This window comes from Rhinopithecus bieti, unplaced genomic scaffold (genome assembly GCF_001698545.2).
Source record: "Rhinopithecus bieti isolate Rb0 unplaced genomic scaffold, ASM169854v2 scaffold_42039, whole genome shotgun sequence".
Lineage (NCBI taxonomy): Eukaryota > Metazoa > Chordata > Mammalia > Primates > Cercopithecidae > Rhinopithecus > Rhinopithecus bieti.
Genome location: NW_016818642.1, coordinates 1,220,221 through 1,237,972, shown reverse-complemented (window position 1 = coordinate 1,237,972; position 17,752 = coordinate 1,220,221). Strand labels below are relative to the sequence as shown.

The following is a 17,752-nucleotide window of genomic DNA, read 5'->3' as shown; positions in this document are numbered from 1 at the left end:
AATCATTACTTTTAAAATTGAAGTGGTGGGGAAAATTTTCAAGAATTGAGGAAAAAAATCGAGATGAGTTAAAACCAAAACAGGAAGGAAAAGAAAATATTGGAGCTGCTAAAATTTGGAATTATAAAAACCAAAATTGGAAAGTGTCATGTTTCCTAGGTAAATGTTTCTAATTTACCATGTTTTATTTTGCGGGTTGAATAGTGCAAAAAAAGCAAATTGTAGAATCTTCACAGGTTTCTTCTTCTTCTTATTTTTTGTGGTCACTTGAAGTCATCATATGTTCCTCCATAGCACATTTAAGGAAAAATTATATACAGAGCGTCATAGTGGCACACAACTTTGAGGCATTTTCATCTTCTTTTGCAGCAGGATCGAGTTCTTCGGAGTATTGACTTAGTGGTATTTGTAGGGAGGCAGAGCAAAGGAAATAATAAGTTGGAAAGCATTTTTACTGTTTCTGAGATAGTATAGACGGGTTCCTTTTGGATTTTCTGAGTTTTTCTGCTTAATACATTTTAATGAGTCTTTGGGGGAAGTCCTAACTTCACTTCACTGCTTATCGCTGCAGCCTGCTCACATGACACAATACTCTTGTGAGGTATAATATGAAAATCATCTCTGGTTAAAAGTGGATTTTGGCTTTTAGCCTAACACCGAGCAAATAACCTTTCCAGTCCAAGTTAAATGTTCCCATAAGCTCCTTAAAACCAAATTTTCCTTGTTAAAAAAAAGTCACTGCATATAATTCCCAAAGGGTGGGGTTATGGAAGCACTTTAAATTAGACTTAAAGAACAACAACAACAAAAAAGCAAAAAAAAAAAAAAAAAAAAAAAAAAAACAAAACCTTGCCGTATTTTGCTGGCTGGGTCTTTCTTTTGCTCAGATTTGGTGGATGCTACTTTGCTAGATTTGGCATGAGAGGTCAGAGTTCTCATGAGGGATTTCGAATGACCATCAGCTGGGTTCCATTCCTAAGCTTGAACTGTGGCTTAAAGCAGAATGCAGCTGCCTGCCTACCCATGCCAGTGCATCTTCCCTGGGGAACCACTGCAGAATCCCCCAAGCCTTATCTTTGTGCTTGATTGTGACCTTGTTGCTGTCCAATGCTTGAAACCCCTAGCCCTTCCAGCTCCCTCATTACACAGGACCAGGCTTTCTGTGGTTTCCTCAGTAGGGCAGCCTTAAGGTAGATGAAAATTTGATAGATGCACTTATAACCTCTTCAGAGCTTCCTGTTGGAACTTGACAAGCAGATTCTTTCTCCTAAATATTTTAACACACAGCCTTTAAAATGACATTTACCTCTTCTAGGACCATTTTTGACAGTAGCTTGTAGTGGATTTATTTTATTTTATTTGAAAACATCATTTGGGGTTTTGTAGAAAAAAATAAAATATTTATCTCCACAGCTTGTTATCAGCAGGGAAGATAGGCATTCTTGGAGGGATGGGAGATTTATTGGTAGGAAGATTCAAGAAGCTATTTTGTGATAAAGGATTTCTTTGCACTTTTTCCTCTAGTCAAGTAAATTGCTTGTGGGTTCTTGCTAAAAAACAAATAATAATAATCCCTCTGGTGCTACTTTTAATTTGGTCGGGTTTAAAATGTTTTCAGAAGGGTTAAGCTTCCTTTTCATTAGTGCCTGGTGTGGTCAAATGAAGGAATGAGTTTGGAATGGACTGCTTGTGTTTATAATTGACCTCCCCATAGGAGATTCAGAATTGCAGAATAGTCAAAACCATAACACTATTTCTACATGTCTGTTAGATGTGTGGTGTCTCCTCCTTCCCTCAACAGGTATAGTTTTCTAGGCATGTTTATCTTTGACTCACATTGTAAGAATATATGTTGCCTGTGATTTGTCCAGTGTGTCCAGCCGTCACTTTCAAAAATAGGTACACACCAGAATATCAATCCATTGTTACAATTCTCGTATGTGACTACTGAGAACTGTACTTTTCTTGCAAGGGGAAGAATGAATTGAACATCCTATTCATGTCCATTATGTAAGTTTGCAAGTGAAACTATTAATACTGGTGGAGCATGGAAGCATTTTATGGGCAGGTGGGCCATGTTGTGAAAACACCATTATAAAGCCTAAGATTTGAGGAAAAACCCCCAAAACCTCCATTGCTTGGGGCTCTATTTTAATCTGATCTTCTGTTGAGTTCATGAATACTTCAAATGAACCTGACCAGGTGACTCTTTCTTTCGAGGCTCTCGAATGGTTTTCAGTGGAAACTTCTTTTGTCACTGTCATATGAATGGCTTTAAGCCAGTACAAGTCCAGAGTGGAGGTCTGAATTCACTTGGGAGAGAGGTGAAAACCATGTGGAAGATTTTGGCATACTGGATAAACATAGGCAATAAAAGAAAAAAAAAGATTTCGACGAACATTACACAAGTCTAGTAATAGAATACAATAATTTTTCCACTCTGCTACTATAGAATTTTTTTTCACTGAAACACTTTATACTTAAAATCATTTAAACAAAGAGTTTTTTCCTCTAGGAAATGGCAGAAATACACATTCCCTATACTTTAAGAAATATATTTTGGGCACAGATGTCTAGTTTCTTATCTTTTGTTAAGAGTTAGATAGATATGTGATTTTAGTGAATGTATTTATAAAAAATAATTTACTAAAGATGGCTACAAAAACAAAATACTTCAAAGTCCTGGCTGAAAACCCTGAATCTGACAAGTGTTTTTTTTTTTCTCTCCGCAAAAATAAATCTGAGAAACATAGACTGAGAATATTGAGTTAAGCCTTGGCCATCACACTTGCCATGAAAATGGGAAGCAAGGGCTGAAGAACGAACACATCAGCCTGAGACTGGGAAGACATGGGCAGGAAAAGTCACATGGTGCTGAGGCAGGCCTGACCAGGGAACCTGGTAGAGATTAGGTCGAGAAGAAGGGAGAAGAGTTGGTGATGCTTGTCCTGACACAGGTCTCAGACCCTGGGCTCAGCACATGCTTCTCTGTACTGTTTCCTGAAGTGTTATTTGTTTAACATCACTTACTTTTTGTCCTTTTTTCATATATACACCCCTGATAACTGGGGTGATCTGATTTTTTTTTTTTTTTTTGTCCCATGTGGATCTTATACCCAAGCTCTTTTGCCTTTTGCATTGGCAAAAGAGCTGATGTATTAGTACATTGTGTTGTGGATCTTATACCCAAGCTCTTTGGCCTTTTGTGTTGGCAAACTGAAAAGAACTGAGGTATTATTACATTCTGCTGTTTCTTTTTTCTTCTTCTTCTTCATTTTTAAAAGAAAATAGTAGGAATGACTGTGTTTGTGATGCCTTTTTTTTGTTTAGAGAGTACTTCTGTATCCATTATTCCATTGATGACCACAGTAATCCTCTAAAGTACAGCCGTGGAACCTGAGGCTCAGAGGGACATGGTAACCGGCATCTTAGTGGGAGAGCTGGGATTCCCATGCACTCTCCTTTACTCTGCCAGGTGGGGGTGAGGGTATTGAGTTAGCCTGAAAATCTGCTTTGATGGCAGTGAGCGTTATCATGAACCCCAAGTGTTACCATTATTACAAAAAACTAGAGGCCTTGAACTCTTCTTTCTCTGTCCTCATTTTGCATTAATCTGACCAGGGTTGTTTGGATAGGATTCCAGAGAAAGATGTTTCTCTTCATAATTTATCATTGAAAACTACCACTTTGGCCTCACAGTTGAAGCACTAAAATATATATGTACTTACACTTAGAAACACTTTGTCTTTCACTGCCGTGAAGCTTGCTGGGCGTTTCTTCCATGGGCTTCCTATTGATCCATAGGCACCTGTAGAGAAACGGAGGTATAGGAATTCCAGGATGGACTGGGTAATCTTCGTCTTTCAAAAAAGTCCTGGAGATTATAGAAGACCACACTTTAGTTTTATGATTGCCAGTGAGCCAGAACATAAGCGGTACATGTCTTTTAGAGTATGAACGTGTTCTTGCACACATCTGCTTGGGTAATTGACTGTTCTGTTTGAAGAGACCTCATAGAAATGGAATTTTTAATTATTGAGGAAATTCCGTTAAGAAATAGAGGGAGAAGGGAAAGTGCATTATAAAAGTCATGCCAAGAATAAGTAAAGTGTGGCCTAGCATGCACAAAATATTTACTTTTAATTGAAATGAACTTTTAAAAGTTAATGTTCTCACTCTTTGGCTAAAGAGTTAATTGCTGGGCTTGTCCAATATCTGTTTGGAGTCAGTCATCCAATTTTTCATGACAGAAAAAAAAACATTGTAGGTAATGTAGATGGAGTGGTGTGACTTCCATGAAGACAGTGTGCATGTTTGCATTTACCTTACTCCTCTGTTATGGCCACCCCTCTTTTGAGGATCTGTTAATGACTAACAAGAAACACAGGAAAATGAAGGGTAGAGCATTGTGTTGTTGATTCATTGTGAGAGTGAATCTGCCAGTTTTGAGTCTGAAACAATATGACAAATAAAACAGCTCTAAAGATAATCAGGGTTTATGCTCCATCTTTTTTCATTATTATTATAAAAATAGTAAAATAACAACACGAAAAAAGAGAAAGGAAAACTCAAGCTTCCCCTAATTACACCATGATGTTCTTCAGTTTTGCTTATTCATTTTATCTCTGCTCGCATATGTACATGTTTATTGTTACTGTATTCATGTAACTTATAATCCACGCTTCTCATTTGGCATTGGATGGTCAGCATTTTTGATTGTTCTTCATCTGGGTTTTTTTATGTTTGTGTCTTGGACTCCTTTGGCAGTTTTTGGTAAAGCGTATGGACCTCTTCTCAGAAAAATACTTTTAAGTATTTAAAATACACAGGATTACAGCGGAAACAATTATATTGAAGTATGGTTATTAAAATATTATAAAAATTAATTTGTACTGCAGCAATCTATTAATGCATTAAGTAAGAAGATGTACTTAGTTGTATAATGTCTAAGTAATTATAAGCATAAATATTTTGAAACCATCTGTGGATCTGAAGGTAGAGGGGGGAGGGAAGTTGAGGAATTTCATGCCCCATGACTGGTATTATCTAGGTGAAGGAAGAGGCACGACTGTCTTTAGAATGTGAGGACTTTAGTTCTGATTGAAGAGAAGTAATGTTTTAAAACAGATTTATTGAAGGATAAGGGCAGCAGCATTATTTACCTTTTACTGTGTATCAGGTACTGTACTAAACCTCTTATGTATGCTATTTTTTTAAGGGCAGCTTCATGAGGAATAGGTGCTGTTACCATCTTTACCTATCCAGTGAAGCAACTAAGCTTGGAGAAGTGACCCATTGTTCTAATCACAAATAGATCACTGCAAAAATATTGACCATTTACTTGTCCTCAAAGGAAGTCGGCCCGGATAATCTAGAAGCAGTATCCTGATGAGTAATACAGTGCAAAGCCATATGGTGGCAGGGTTAGGATTCAGGCTTTAACAGAGCCTGTTTTACTACCTTTTGTCCATTCCTTAAGTTGGGAAAGGTAAAAGGAATTTCTGAGTGACCTTAAGGGCCACTTAAGATTGGAAACCCCACATTTATCTCATCAGAAGACAAATCCACAAACTCCTGCTGCATGATTTTTCTCCTGTAGCAACCATCTCAGATCCTTAACGTAGAGGAAGGTGGTGTTTGGGGGCTACAGGAGAAGGGATGGGCTCTGGACTGGACAGCCTGTGTCCTTACAGAGGAACCATATACTGAGTTAACTCTTCTCACGGCCGCAGTTGTCTCCCCTGAAAAGGCGCTTCCTCTGAAAGGTCACCCGGGACATGTCTGCACTGCATTGACTTTATAGCTTTTCATCACTGCTTCCTCAGTTTTATTTGGAGACACAGTGTGTGGGTATTTCAACTCAATCATAAATTTCCTCAATGTGGGCTGCTGATAGCATAATTGAAAGACAAGAGGCAAAGAGGTTGTGGCAGGTCACAGACAGAACAATTCATGGTTGACAGTTTCTAATAAGGGTCAGATGCACTCGGGGGCCTTGGGATAGCTTCTAGTGTTCAGAAAAGGAAGAATACCCCAGCATAGCAGCTTGTGTAGTTATCAAAGAAAATGATGAGATCTTTTATTGTTCCTTTTCCCAACCACTGTAACCAAGGTAAGTATATATAGCAGGAATGTCTACAAAGGTTCATCTAAACTGTTAAAAAATGCCTAGGGGAAGTTGGACAGGATGAAGGTGCTTGAAACTCACTTGTGGGACACAATTTCTTTATTGCACATCCATGAATCAGAGATATCTTTACTGTTCCACCCCGGTCCTCATAAATGAATGTATTTCAATAAATATACATGAAACAGAGATTTAAGGAACTATACACTCCTCTCTGAAAAAATGTCAGCAAACCACAACTGCAGCCTTTCATGCTGTTGGATATTTGCAGTGCCCAAGAACAAATATTGCTAAGGATAATTAGTTCTTATCTTTGATGTATCCTGTTGTTGTTGTTTTTTCTCAGATACCTTTAGGCCTTCAGGTCCAAGGCCAGAAATAAATAGAAAATGTGTACTAGTCTTTGCTTCCGTAATGCCAATAGAAAAGCATACCTGATATTCATAATAAATACAGATTTTTTTTTTTTTGCTTGTTCTTGGAGCAATAGAGAGCTTGTAAGCCAGGCTTCCTAAATTGTGCCATATGGGAAAATTGTGTGTCCTTTAATTTAGCTAATGTGAATTCAATCATTAAAATATTATGGTTTCCAACATGAATTCAGAGAGATCTAAAACTAGGTAAGTTGAATAGAGTTAAGAAATTCTTCTAAGTAATAAGTAATTAAACCAATCTGGGTAGATTTTTATAGGGTAGAGAGCATATACATCAGTGACTCTAGCAGGGTACAGTTGTATCAGAAAGGACAGAGTGACTTTTGTTAACCAAATAATTCAGTAATTCTGAGTTCAACTAATAAATGCTTTATCCAATGAGAGTAAGGATTTCTGTAAACAGTAATCTCAAATAATGAAATTTCCTTTAGGAAATAGATGCTCTTTAATAGGAACATAAAAAGAAATAAAAATGCAAATACAGAAGTACTTAGATAACACCTATTTTGTGGTTTAGGAGGCTTTCTTTCCCCACCTGTCAGCTGAAAGATGTTTAGTGGCACTTAATAAGTATTCAGAATAAAGCTCTCTATATGCTATCATTGTGTGCCCCTTTTGCCCTTTAAATTTGAAATAAAGGATAGAACCCAAACAGGCTATGAGAGAAGTAAAAATGGTAAGTGATCGATTTTTTTCAGCATACATAACATTGCTTATTTTGTGATTCATCAGCAAATGCTGCTGTATGCTATCAGCGAAGTGCTGCTTTCAACTTGAGATTGTTTTGTTGCCTTTAATATTTAATTTCTTTGTAAATGCTGCTTTTATGTGTGCGTTTTCTGCACAGCACAGGTAGTTAAGTGCAGAGGGGAAGCACTATTTTCTGCTAAGAGGGCTCTAGGGAAAGGGCCAGAGAAAAGCATCCAGGCCAGTCTCTGGATGCTTTTCCCTTGCTCTAGGGAAAGCATCCAGAGACTGGCCTGTTTCACCCACAACCTTCTCACCCATTCACTTCTGTCTGTTTGGGCCATGTTAATTTTGCAGTTTCGGTGACTTATCCTTATTCCTGTGCCAGGCTAGAGTTCCCAACCAGGTCTGTCTGAATTCACAGACAGACAACTAGGAAGTACTACATACTCCCTATTTGGGAGACTAGAGGAGTATGGCAATTGGTCGAGGTACTCCCCAGATACTTAGCTTGTATACTGTGACAGGTGCCTTTAATAAAAAGGCAGGTTAGAATTTGTCCCACTCTAAAGGAACAAAAGATGGGCAAAGAGACATGCCTGACCAACAGGCATTTCCAGCTAAAGATGATGCTGATTTTCTGGGTTGTCTGGTCTGTAGAATTGCTTGATTGCCTGAGGCTTAACCCAGAGCCACTCAGAGAATTGTAATAAAATGGTAGTCCTAATTTCCACCTAAAAATTAGCTGCTACTAATAAGCAATAGTGAGTCTCTCACCTGGGCAAGTGAAGCTTGTGCCAGAGTACAGTCCAAGGCCTTTCAGTATCCCACCTTTTCAGCCTGCCATCCCTTGGCTGTGCTCATACTTCCTCACTCTGTTTTGCTCATGTGTTTTTTTTTTTCCTTCTGAGCTTTGTTACTTCCATCTAGAATGTTTTTCCTCCATCTTCATCCCACTCCTACATGCAGTGGCTGAAGCCAGCTAGTCCTTCAGGGTAAGCTCACAGTCTGCCTCTTCTTTATGGCTTTCTTAGTCCTTTAAAACCCTGCTGGGTAGCTTCTGTGAGCCATGAGGCGGGCCCTGGGTCCCTGCGGCTGCAGACTCAGCCCGCGTGCAGCATGTCTGCCAGTAACCCTCCAGTGCAGCAGCTGACCTGGTGCCGACGCACTGCACACAGCATCTAAACTCCAAGAAATTAATTACAGAAAACTTTGAGAGAAACCCTGTTTTTGCTTTATTATGAGTTCTTGGGAGCCATCAGGATACTCATCCAGCTGTGTCTGGTCTCGGTGACTCTTGGCCTTCAGTTCAGAGTGGTACACAGGCGAGTTGCCTACACTCTCCTGCCACATCATGGGCTCCTCCATGACCTGAGTCATGAAAGTAGAGTCATACCTGCTTCCTTGTCCTGTATTTAGTGCCCCTCAGGTAGCTGTCATGAAGTTCATCCTCTCTCCTGCCCCTCTTCTATATCTGCTCAGTAGAATGGTTTGAGGGCTGGGTGGGGGTAGGTAACCCAGTGAGGCTCACATGCTGCTTCGCCTTGCCCTGCCAGTCCAATCGTCTCTTAAATCTGTCAGTACTTTATCTTTCCTATTGTGATTATGGTTGTAAAACTTTTGTTATAGCTATTTTTTATACCAAATCAAGCTCCTTAAATACAAGGATTGTATATCTTTTTCATTTTTCTACCTTTGCATTTTGCAAAATGATCGTACATAGAAGATATTTAGTAAGTATTGAAATGGCTGAAAGAGTGAAATAATACATTATATGCATTAAGGGAACAGTCATATAGTTAGTGGCTGTTTATGTGTACAGTCAGTGTTCTGCTACTTGGCTTAAAAGGTGCTTCCGAAAGGATTCATACTTGATCTTCCTTGTGATGTATCTGTTGATCCAAAATAAAACAAAATATGACTGTGCTGTTGGCGTAGTACTTTTCACAAGTCATTTGTTAATTTGTCGGTTTGTGTCTGAACTGCCTTGGCCTTTCAAGTTCTGGAATTCTTTTGTGATTTTTATTTAACATTTTCTCAGTGCCAACAGTGACTCATTAGCCTTATTGTGAATACATGTAACCTTATATCTGATCCCTGGCCAACTCTGTCCATTTTTTTAGCTCTGTCTCTTGGCCCAACTGAGCTCATCCCACTGGCCTTTCCCCGCTACTTGACTTTTCTTAGCTTTCTCACCTTTTGCAGGGTGAATCTTACCAAACAAAAAGCCGTGAGATAAATGGCTTCTTATACCTTATTTATGATAAGGATTTAATTCAACACTCTTGGCATTATGAGCCATTTATTTTAATGCTCTGAACTCGGAGTGCATAAGAAATAACTTTTTTTGGGAAGAGAGACAGAGGACTTACCATGTTATGATCAGTTGCCCAAGTAAACAGGATTTGTTTTATCATATCATTCATATGTGGATGAGGCTGCATATTAATTGCTGCCTCTCACAAAACAGCCCAAACCCTGTGGTGTCAGTGCACTGGGGACCTTGCTTTTCAATATCCTCCATTTTCTTCCTTCCCCAGCCACTCTTTAGCTGACCAGATAAATTGATTTCTCTTTATTAATCTACTCTCTCTTCTCCTTCTGAATCTCACTCTCAAATGGCAGTTGTTCCATTCTGCATTTTATTGTGGCTAGACTATCCTCCTTACTGTAGAACTCAGACTTCCCCCAGTGCTAGCCAGTATTGACACATGAGTGATTGACTTAACGAATACTAATGAGCAGAACGTAAGTCTTACAGGTAGGGTTAAAAATCAAAGGATTCTATTACGAATCCTGTATTTAAGGACTTGGAGCAAACTGAAGGTTTTAGTCTCAATCCTTTGACTTGCCTGCAGCAATAGTGATGTCTGTTGAGCCAAACATTGTTGCCTGTTTGAGCTGGGAATGTTAACTTGCTGTGTGGTACTTAGAAAAAGTGTCTTTAGGGGGCAAAAGGAAAAGAAATTAGCTAATGTATCATTATCATTAGCCTGTGACTTGATCACAAAACAACAATTAAAAAGCATTCACACCTGTTTTGGAATTACCTGCCTATTTGTGTAAGAAAAAAGAATCATAAAACTGGCAAAAAAACAACAAAATAATGTCAGAAATCATATCAATAGGAAAAAGGGGAAGGAGATGTGCTTTGAACCTCCAGCTCCTTCACAGCTCATCATTTCTTGATGCCCTTTGGCAAGCTGGATGCTGAAGGAAATCTAATGATACACAAAGCCTCATTGCCAGATACTTCATTACTTCTGCAATCCATTAGTAGCCTTAATGGCCTATACCACTGGAATAAGTATGGAAATCCAGTCCCCCAAGAAAGTACAGTGCTCTATAAATCACACTGGCCTGAGGATTCTCTCAGCCCTTGACACTGAAGAATAGGTGAAAAAAAATCATTGCGCTTCCTTAACTCCCTTATACTAGAAGCTGTCAGCATGAGTGACACCTTTTCACTTTTTAACCCTGTAACCTCATGGTTCTCAAAGTGTAAGCTGTGGATCAGCAGCATCAATATCACTGGAAACTTGTTAAAAATGCAAATTCAGTGGCCCCACCCAGATGTACTAGAACCTTGGGGCAGAACAGAGCCACTTCTCTTCTTGACATCAGCCTTGCCAGAACTGTCCTTTCAGAGATACCCACTAACAGCTTTTGGCTGGGTGAGCAGCTCCCTGGAATCCAGTGCTCTCTAACCTTCTTTCACTCCCCTCCCTACAGAACATACACTTTTCAATTTTCAGTTTTTTCAATTTTATTTTTTAATTTTATTATTTTATTTTTCAATTTTATTTTAATATATATTTTTATACAGAAACTCCATTTATCTTGAGTTTGGGGTTGATTCAAGGTTTTTTTTCTACTTCCCTCTCTAGCCTTGACTCTCAGATGAGACAGGAGCTCTGCCCTGGCATATTATTTACTTTGGTTTTCTAGTAATTCTCATGGCTTTATTCTGAAGGCAAAATCAAGGCTGGGCGTGATGGCTCATGCCTGTAATCCCAACACTTTGGAAGGCCGAAGCAGGCAAATTGTTTGAGCTCAGGATTTTGAAATCCAGCCTGGGCGGCATGGCAAAACCCTGTCTCTAATATAAAATTTACAAAGAATTGTCAGTTTCTCAGTAGGCTAGGGATAGAGAAAACGTTAACTAGCCCACCTATCCTACAGCAGTGTTTACCAAATCTTAGTATGCATAAAGATTTTTTTTTTCCTTTTCTTGAGACAGAGTCTCACTCTGTCACGCAGACTGGAGTGCAGTGCTGTGATGTCAGCTCACTGCAACCTCTGCCTCCTGGCTTCAAGTGATTCTCCTGCCTCAGCTGCCTGAGTAGCTGGGATTACAGGTGCTCACCACAATGCCTGGCTAATTTTTGTATTTTTAGTAGAGACAGGGTTTTGCCATGTTGGCCAGGCTGATCTTGAACTCCTGACCTCAGGTGATCCACCTGCCTCAGCCTCCCAAAGTACTGGGATTATAGGTGATTATGAGCCACCACTCCCAGCCTAAAGATCTTTAGAAACATCATGTTAAAAACATTCTAAGTGGCACTGTTTTTAAAATTTAAAAATTACCTCATGTTGACCCAGGGTTTCTGCTTCTTTTAATTATTGATTCTTCCTTTTTTTTTTCCTTTTTTCTTGTTTTTCTTTTTTTATTATGGATACCTGGTTTGGGGGTGGCTCTGAGGCTTTGAGGCTGAGAATTATTCTTATTCCTTTGGTATCCTTTGCCTAAAGGATATTCTTTGCCAAACACTTATTTTGCATTAGTTCTTATCTTCTTTGGTTTCTCTGTTGGTTTAATTCCACCTGTTTCCCATGATCTAGGAATTCCATAAATTTTCTGGTCCTCTGATGGCACTGTCTCTTATTTGTCAGTGCTGTTTTGGCTTCATCCTTTTTCCTACATAGTTATGTAGGGGTTGGGCCTGGATAGATGGTAGCAGGGATTGAGTGTACCACCTTGATCCAGTTCGTCTTTTTTTTTCTTAAAGCTTTCTTCCCTCTGTTGTCCCCAGGCATGATTCATTCATTGTACCATGCCTGTTCATATTATTCTAGTGCCAGGCAGCAGTTTGTTCACTTCTTTCATAGCACGTATTTCCTTGTAACATTCTTAAGTGCACATAGATGTCTTAAACCTACTAGATTCCGTTCTGTAGCCCAGGTATCTGTAGGCATCAAATTCCAGAGATTTTTCTGCCAGGGTGGGAAAAAAACCATTTTAGCAACAAGCAAATGAAAACGGGGGTCTGAAATACTATGGTAACTGTCTTACAGGATGCATTCACAATGGCTCCCCTCATAGGTTTTATGGGGTTCTCTGTCTCTGCAAGAACCTATGTGATGTTTAAGTCTTCTCAACTCTGAATAAACATCTTGCAAAGCATTGAGTTGTAACAGTTTACTGTTAGGTTGACTTTCTAAGGAAACTGTGGTTCTGTCCTTAGAATTCACCACTTCTGGTCCTCCTGGAATAGGGCAAGTCCCTCCTTAGATTCCAAGGATTGAATCCTCTCTGGGCTTAAGTGTAATCTGTCTTGTTACTCCTTTGGTGAGGAAGTTAATGGTGATGGAGGTTGGGAGATACCAATACTTTAATTAGCTAAGTCACAACATTCTGTCCTACTCTTAAAAGATCTTATTTAATTAGGAAAATAAGACATAATTTCACCTTTTATATACCTATCAATATCTTAACTTATTCAAACACTGACCTCTATGTTGTATAATTAGACTCTTAAAAGATTGAAAACACCTAGGGCTCCTAATAGGAGTTTTTGCTTTTGTATCTGCCATCACATTTCAAGTAATTGGAACTGACAAAAGATACCAAAATACTAAAATTATGAACAATGTAATGAAACTGATAGCATGGATTTCTAAGAGATACCATGATAGAATATTAAATCATGCTCTTAGGCAGATTATGATGTCTTTTTAGTTTTATGGTTCTCTCTGTGTATTTGTGTGTATATATACATGTGTGTGATTTTTTATTTTTATTTTATTTATTTATTTATTTATTTTATTTTCATTGAGATAGAGTCTTTCTCTGTCGCCCAGGCTGAGTGCAGTGGCACGATCTCCCCTCACGGCAAGCTCCGCCTCCCGGGTTCACGCCATTCTCCTGCCTCAGCCTCCCGAGTAGCTGGGACTATAGGCACCCGCCACCACACCTGGCTAATTTCTTTTTTTGTTTTGTTTTGTATTTTTAGTAGAGATGGGGTTTCACCGTGTTAGCCAGGATGATCTCGATCTCCCGACCTCGTGATCTGCCTGCCTTGGCCTCCCAAAGTGCTGGGATTGCAAGCATGCGCCACCGCGCCCAGCTGTGTGTGATTTTTTAATCAGCTAAGCTGTATCCTCAATCTCCACTTAAAAATGCTTGATTATACATCGAATCTCGATGTATAAGGAAATCACATAAGTACTTAACGTGTAGGCTCCTTATGGGTACTAGTGAGAAGTAACACTTAGACCATAAAAGGGCCTTTTATAAGCTTTGCTCTTCCACCTAATGCTTTTCCTTTTTTTTTGGAATGACTTGGAGATAAAGAGAAACCTTTAATTATATGAAGGATATTAACTGCAGTGGTGGTGACATGAGATTCATGTTGTAAAGAATCACTCTGGCAGCTTTGGGGAAGACAAATGGAGATAGAATGAAATAAAGGATGGAGATACACGTTGGGAATCCATTACGATGCTGGGCAAGACACCATGGACGGAGGCAGTGGCAGTTGGTATGGATGGTAGGGAGAGATCAGGGTAAGATTAAGAGACAGAATCTAAAAGATTAAGTCACTGATCAGATGTGAGGACATGAAGAGTTAGTAGTTAAATGCACATTGGTTCTTGCAAGTCTCTGATAAAATATTAGTTTTTAAAAGGGTTTGAGTTTAAGTACCTTTATTGTCCCAGGAAAGAAAATCTACCTATAAAAGAAGAGCACCAACATCTGATCAGATTTCAGACCTTTTTTACTCTTCGGAATGAAAATTTGAGCTTTTGATCATTGTTTCTTCTGCTTTCCAGAGCTGACCCTGTGTTTTTCTACAACCAGTTTTTCCTAACCCTCGAGTATTAGTTCACAACTTACATTTAGTGAAGCTGTTTTTTCTCTATCTCTCATAACAAATGTACTGATAATGTTTAGGGCTAATTGTATGCAATTTACTTTTTGAATTGTGGTAATCATTATTGCTGTTTTCATTTTCATCTTCTCTTCTGCAGGCATCATCAGCTATAGATATTCAACCAAATTATGCCCTTTGGGGTGATTTTCAGTTTTCTCACTTTGGGAGACATACTTTTTTTGTCAGTCACGAAGAGTTCAGATTTGGATTATTAAACACTAGTTTCCACATTTGACCATTTAACACTTTACATTTCCTTGTCTTTGGAAAACCTAACTTGCCCCTATGCTGTTTGGGTGTTTTTGAAGACCACATCTAATTTATGAAAGAATGACCTGTCCTCCAAACCCATATTGTACTTCTTGTTGCACAGAAAGACCTGCAATACAGGAGGGTAAAACAGAAGTAGCTTCAGCATTCATGGATTATCTATAGGAGCACTTCTGGGGTCTTTTCCTGAGCTCTGTGCCTACGGGAGTATGAAGTAGGCAGAAGTGTTTGGCTTTCCTTGCTACAAGAAATAGTTAAACATATGTCTGGTAGTTTGTGACCATAGCAGTGTGCTTCTTTTAAAGTAAGTAGATTACATTGCCACAGATGCTCTCACCACTAGGGCCCCTGGAGGGTCAGGACTTCTTGATGTAATCAGTTTTTTCTTTTTTTTTTTTCTTTTCTAGTAGCTATTGTTCTGTAAATTGTGGGAACTGACTGGGTTACAGAACATGAATTGATGTTCTTCTCTGTTTTAACCTTCCAGAAATGCATCTTCTGCAGACACCGGGTTAAGAGGGTCTCTGGAGCCTGCATCCAGTGTTCCTATGGTCGCTGCCCAGCCTCCTTCCATGTCACTTGTGCCCATGCTGCTGGGGTACTGATGGAGCCTGACGATTGGCCTTATGTGGTGAACATTACATGCTTTCGACATAAGGTCAACCCCAATGTGGTAAGACGTGCCCTCCCTTCCTCAGTGCTAGGACCGCGTCTGGATTTTCTCCTGTTTTAGACTACCTCCCAGACATAACGTGCTTTATTCTGTAATATTACTCATTGTTGACATGTCTAGACCATGAGTTCCTCGAGGGTGGGGATTGCACACTATTATTTACTGGTGTTTGCCTAGGACCTGTCAAGTGTCTGGTGCACACTAGACACAATAAATCTGTATGAGTTGAATGAGTGAATGAACAGATGAATGCAGAAAACTCTTCATGCCTGTTCTGGTGTTGGATCTGTACACAGGGCTGCTGAGTTTGGTTGTACACATTGTGCACTGCCCATATCCAGGATGAGAGTGAAATCATTTCTGCAAGGGGATCACCACCTGAGATTATGTAGTGAACAGTCTATGAAACTGTACACTGTGGTCTTGGGATGTTATTTTATCTCTTTTAGAAGAAACAAAGAGCAGCAGCATAGTAAAGGAAGAGGTAGGATAGCCAGGAGCTGTTGGGACTTTGCTGCCTGAGATGGCATATGTGAGGGACAGCCTGGGGCTCTGGAAGGAGTGAGGATAGTCTCATGGAAAAAAATAGGAAAGTAGAGGAGAAATATAGAGAACAACTTTTTTTGAGCTTATTTCTGGGAAAAGTGTTTGCAACCAAATAACATGAATTCAGCCATGTTTCCGTTGACCTGTCCTTGGAGAATGAAACCTTTCCTCTGGTTTAAACACTTAGAAATATGCCAGTGTAGGGATAGTTGGTATGTCTTTGTTAGCTTTCCAGTTCACCATAATTGTTTTTGGCTACCAAATAGGAGGCTAAAGCATTGTCTAGATGCTCAGCTCTGCTAACTTGCCGCACTTTGTTTTCCCTGAGAGACTTGGCCACAGGCTATTAGCAGCCTAACATGCTTGTCCTATGTCCCTAATAACCTCTTGTGAGCGGCCTGCCAAGTCATCAGCATTGGCTTGTGGAGTCACACACAACAAATCTCCCAGCTCTTTGTAATGCTTTCAGCAATTTCCATTGACATCTTGAGAGATATTTGATGTTTGTGGACTGGGGCTCTGTGCGGATGTAAGTGAATGCACAAATGTACAAAATGATGTCACCAACTGTCACATCTATTTTATTTGTCTTATTTTTTCATTGTTTCAGGTTCCAAGTTGCATATTCATTCATGGCTTTTCCATAGTTTCTTGAGTTGATGTCCTTTTGCTAAGAATAGTATTATGTATCCAGTAGAAAATACATTTTAGCAACTTTTAAAAAAATATAGTAATAACACATTACATGACTGTGTGCAGTCAACAGGATTACCTCATTAGATAATGTATATGAATGCATTTTGAGATGTGAACAAGTTTATGACCTCTGAAGTCAGAGTAGTTGGTGTTGACACTTAGATTCTGCCAGTAACAGACTGTGCAACCCTGTGCAGGTTCTTATTTCTGAGCCTCAGCTTCGTCATCTGTAAAACATGGTATCCCACCTCACCATGTTGTTTTCAGTTCACAGCACAGAGTAAGCACTCAAAAAATGAAAGTTGTATTGCTACTACTACTTCTACTGCTGCTGCTGCTGGTGCTACAATCTTATGTGAACTGGGCCACGTGAGTAGTGTTTTTCCTGTTTTGAGGATAAGAAACCTAAGTTCAGAGAAGTTTAATTCCTTGCCCAAATAGATGCAGATAATGAGTGGCAGGTGCTGGAATGTAAATGCCTTTTTAGCTCATACTCTATTATTTGGTGAATTCCAAACCTCAAATGGCGCTAGAGGTGTTCATCTGAAGCTTTGCTTGGGATCATGCATTACCATTTTAATTTTCCAAAGTCCTGTGGTCACTGATGATTATATTGAAGTTGCTATTAGAGATCCAGGTGTTTAATCAGGACTCATTCCTCTTAACTCTGGTGTGTGGTTCAGTCAGGTTTAGGTTACTAATGTGTTTCCTAAATGATGATGAAAAAGAAAATATTTGACTTTGAGGTGATTTAGAAACTACTATCTCCTACAGATCCACTTTCAGCTTGGTACACTTTGTAAAGACTGGGGAAAACATCATGTAATTTATAACATTACATGAGGCAGCTTTTCCTGATGACAGAAACATTTTCGTGTTCATAAATTGCCTTTGCTACATTTTCTGGGGAAAGCACTATTAGCACTGTATTTCTGAAGTATATTTCTAGTAGCTGTTTCTTATCCATTCTTCTTCCATGAGACTTCAAGTATGGATTCCTCCCCAAAGTGTTTGGGAACTAAGCAGAAGGAATTTATAGAATCTGGCAACTTTGGTTAAGAACATTGTGATTGGCCGGGCGCGGTGGCTCAAGCCTGTAATCCCAGCACTTTGGGAGGCCGAGACGGGCGGATCACGAGGTCAGGAGATCGAGACCATCCTGGCT

General features: G+C 39.4%; 1 protein-coding gene across 1 annotated transcript in view; it reads left to right on the top strand.

Annotated features, from left to right (window-relative positions):
• The window catches only part of KDM4C (lysine demethylase 4C), a 430,799-nt gene that overhangs the window by 345,793 nt on the left and 67,254 nt on the right, over nt 1-17,752 (top strand). The window contains 1 exon segment of the mRNA XM_017857354.1: nt 15,160-15,345. Coding sequence (XP_017712843.1) covers nt 15,160-15,345 — 186 coding nt within the window.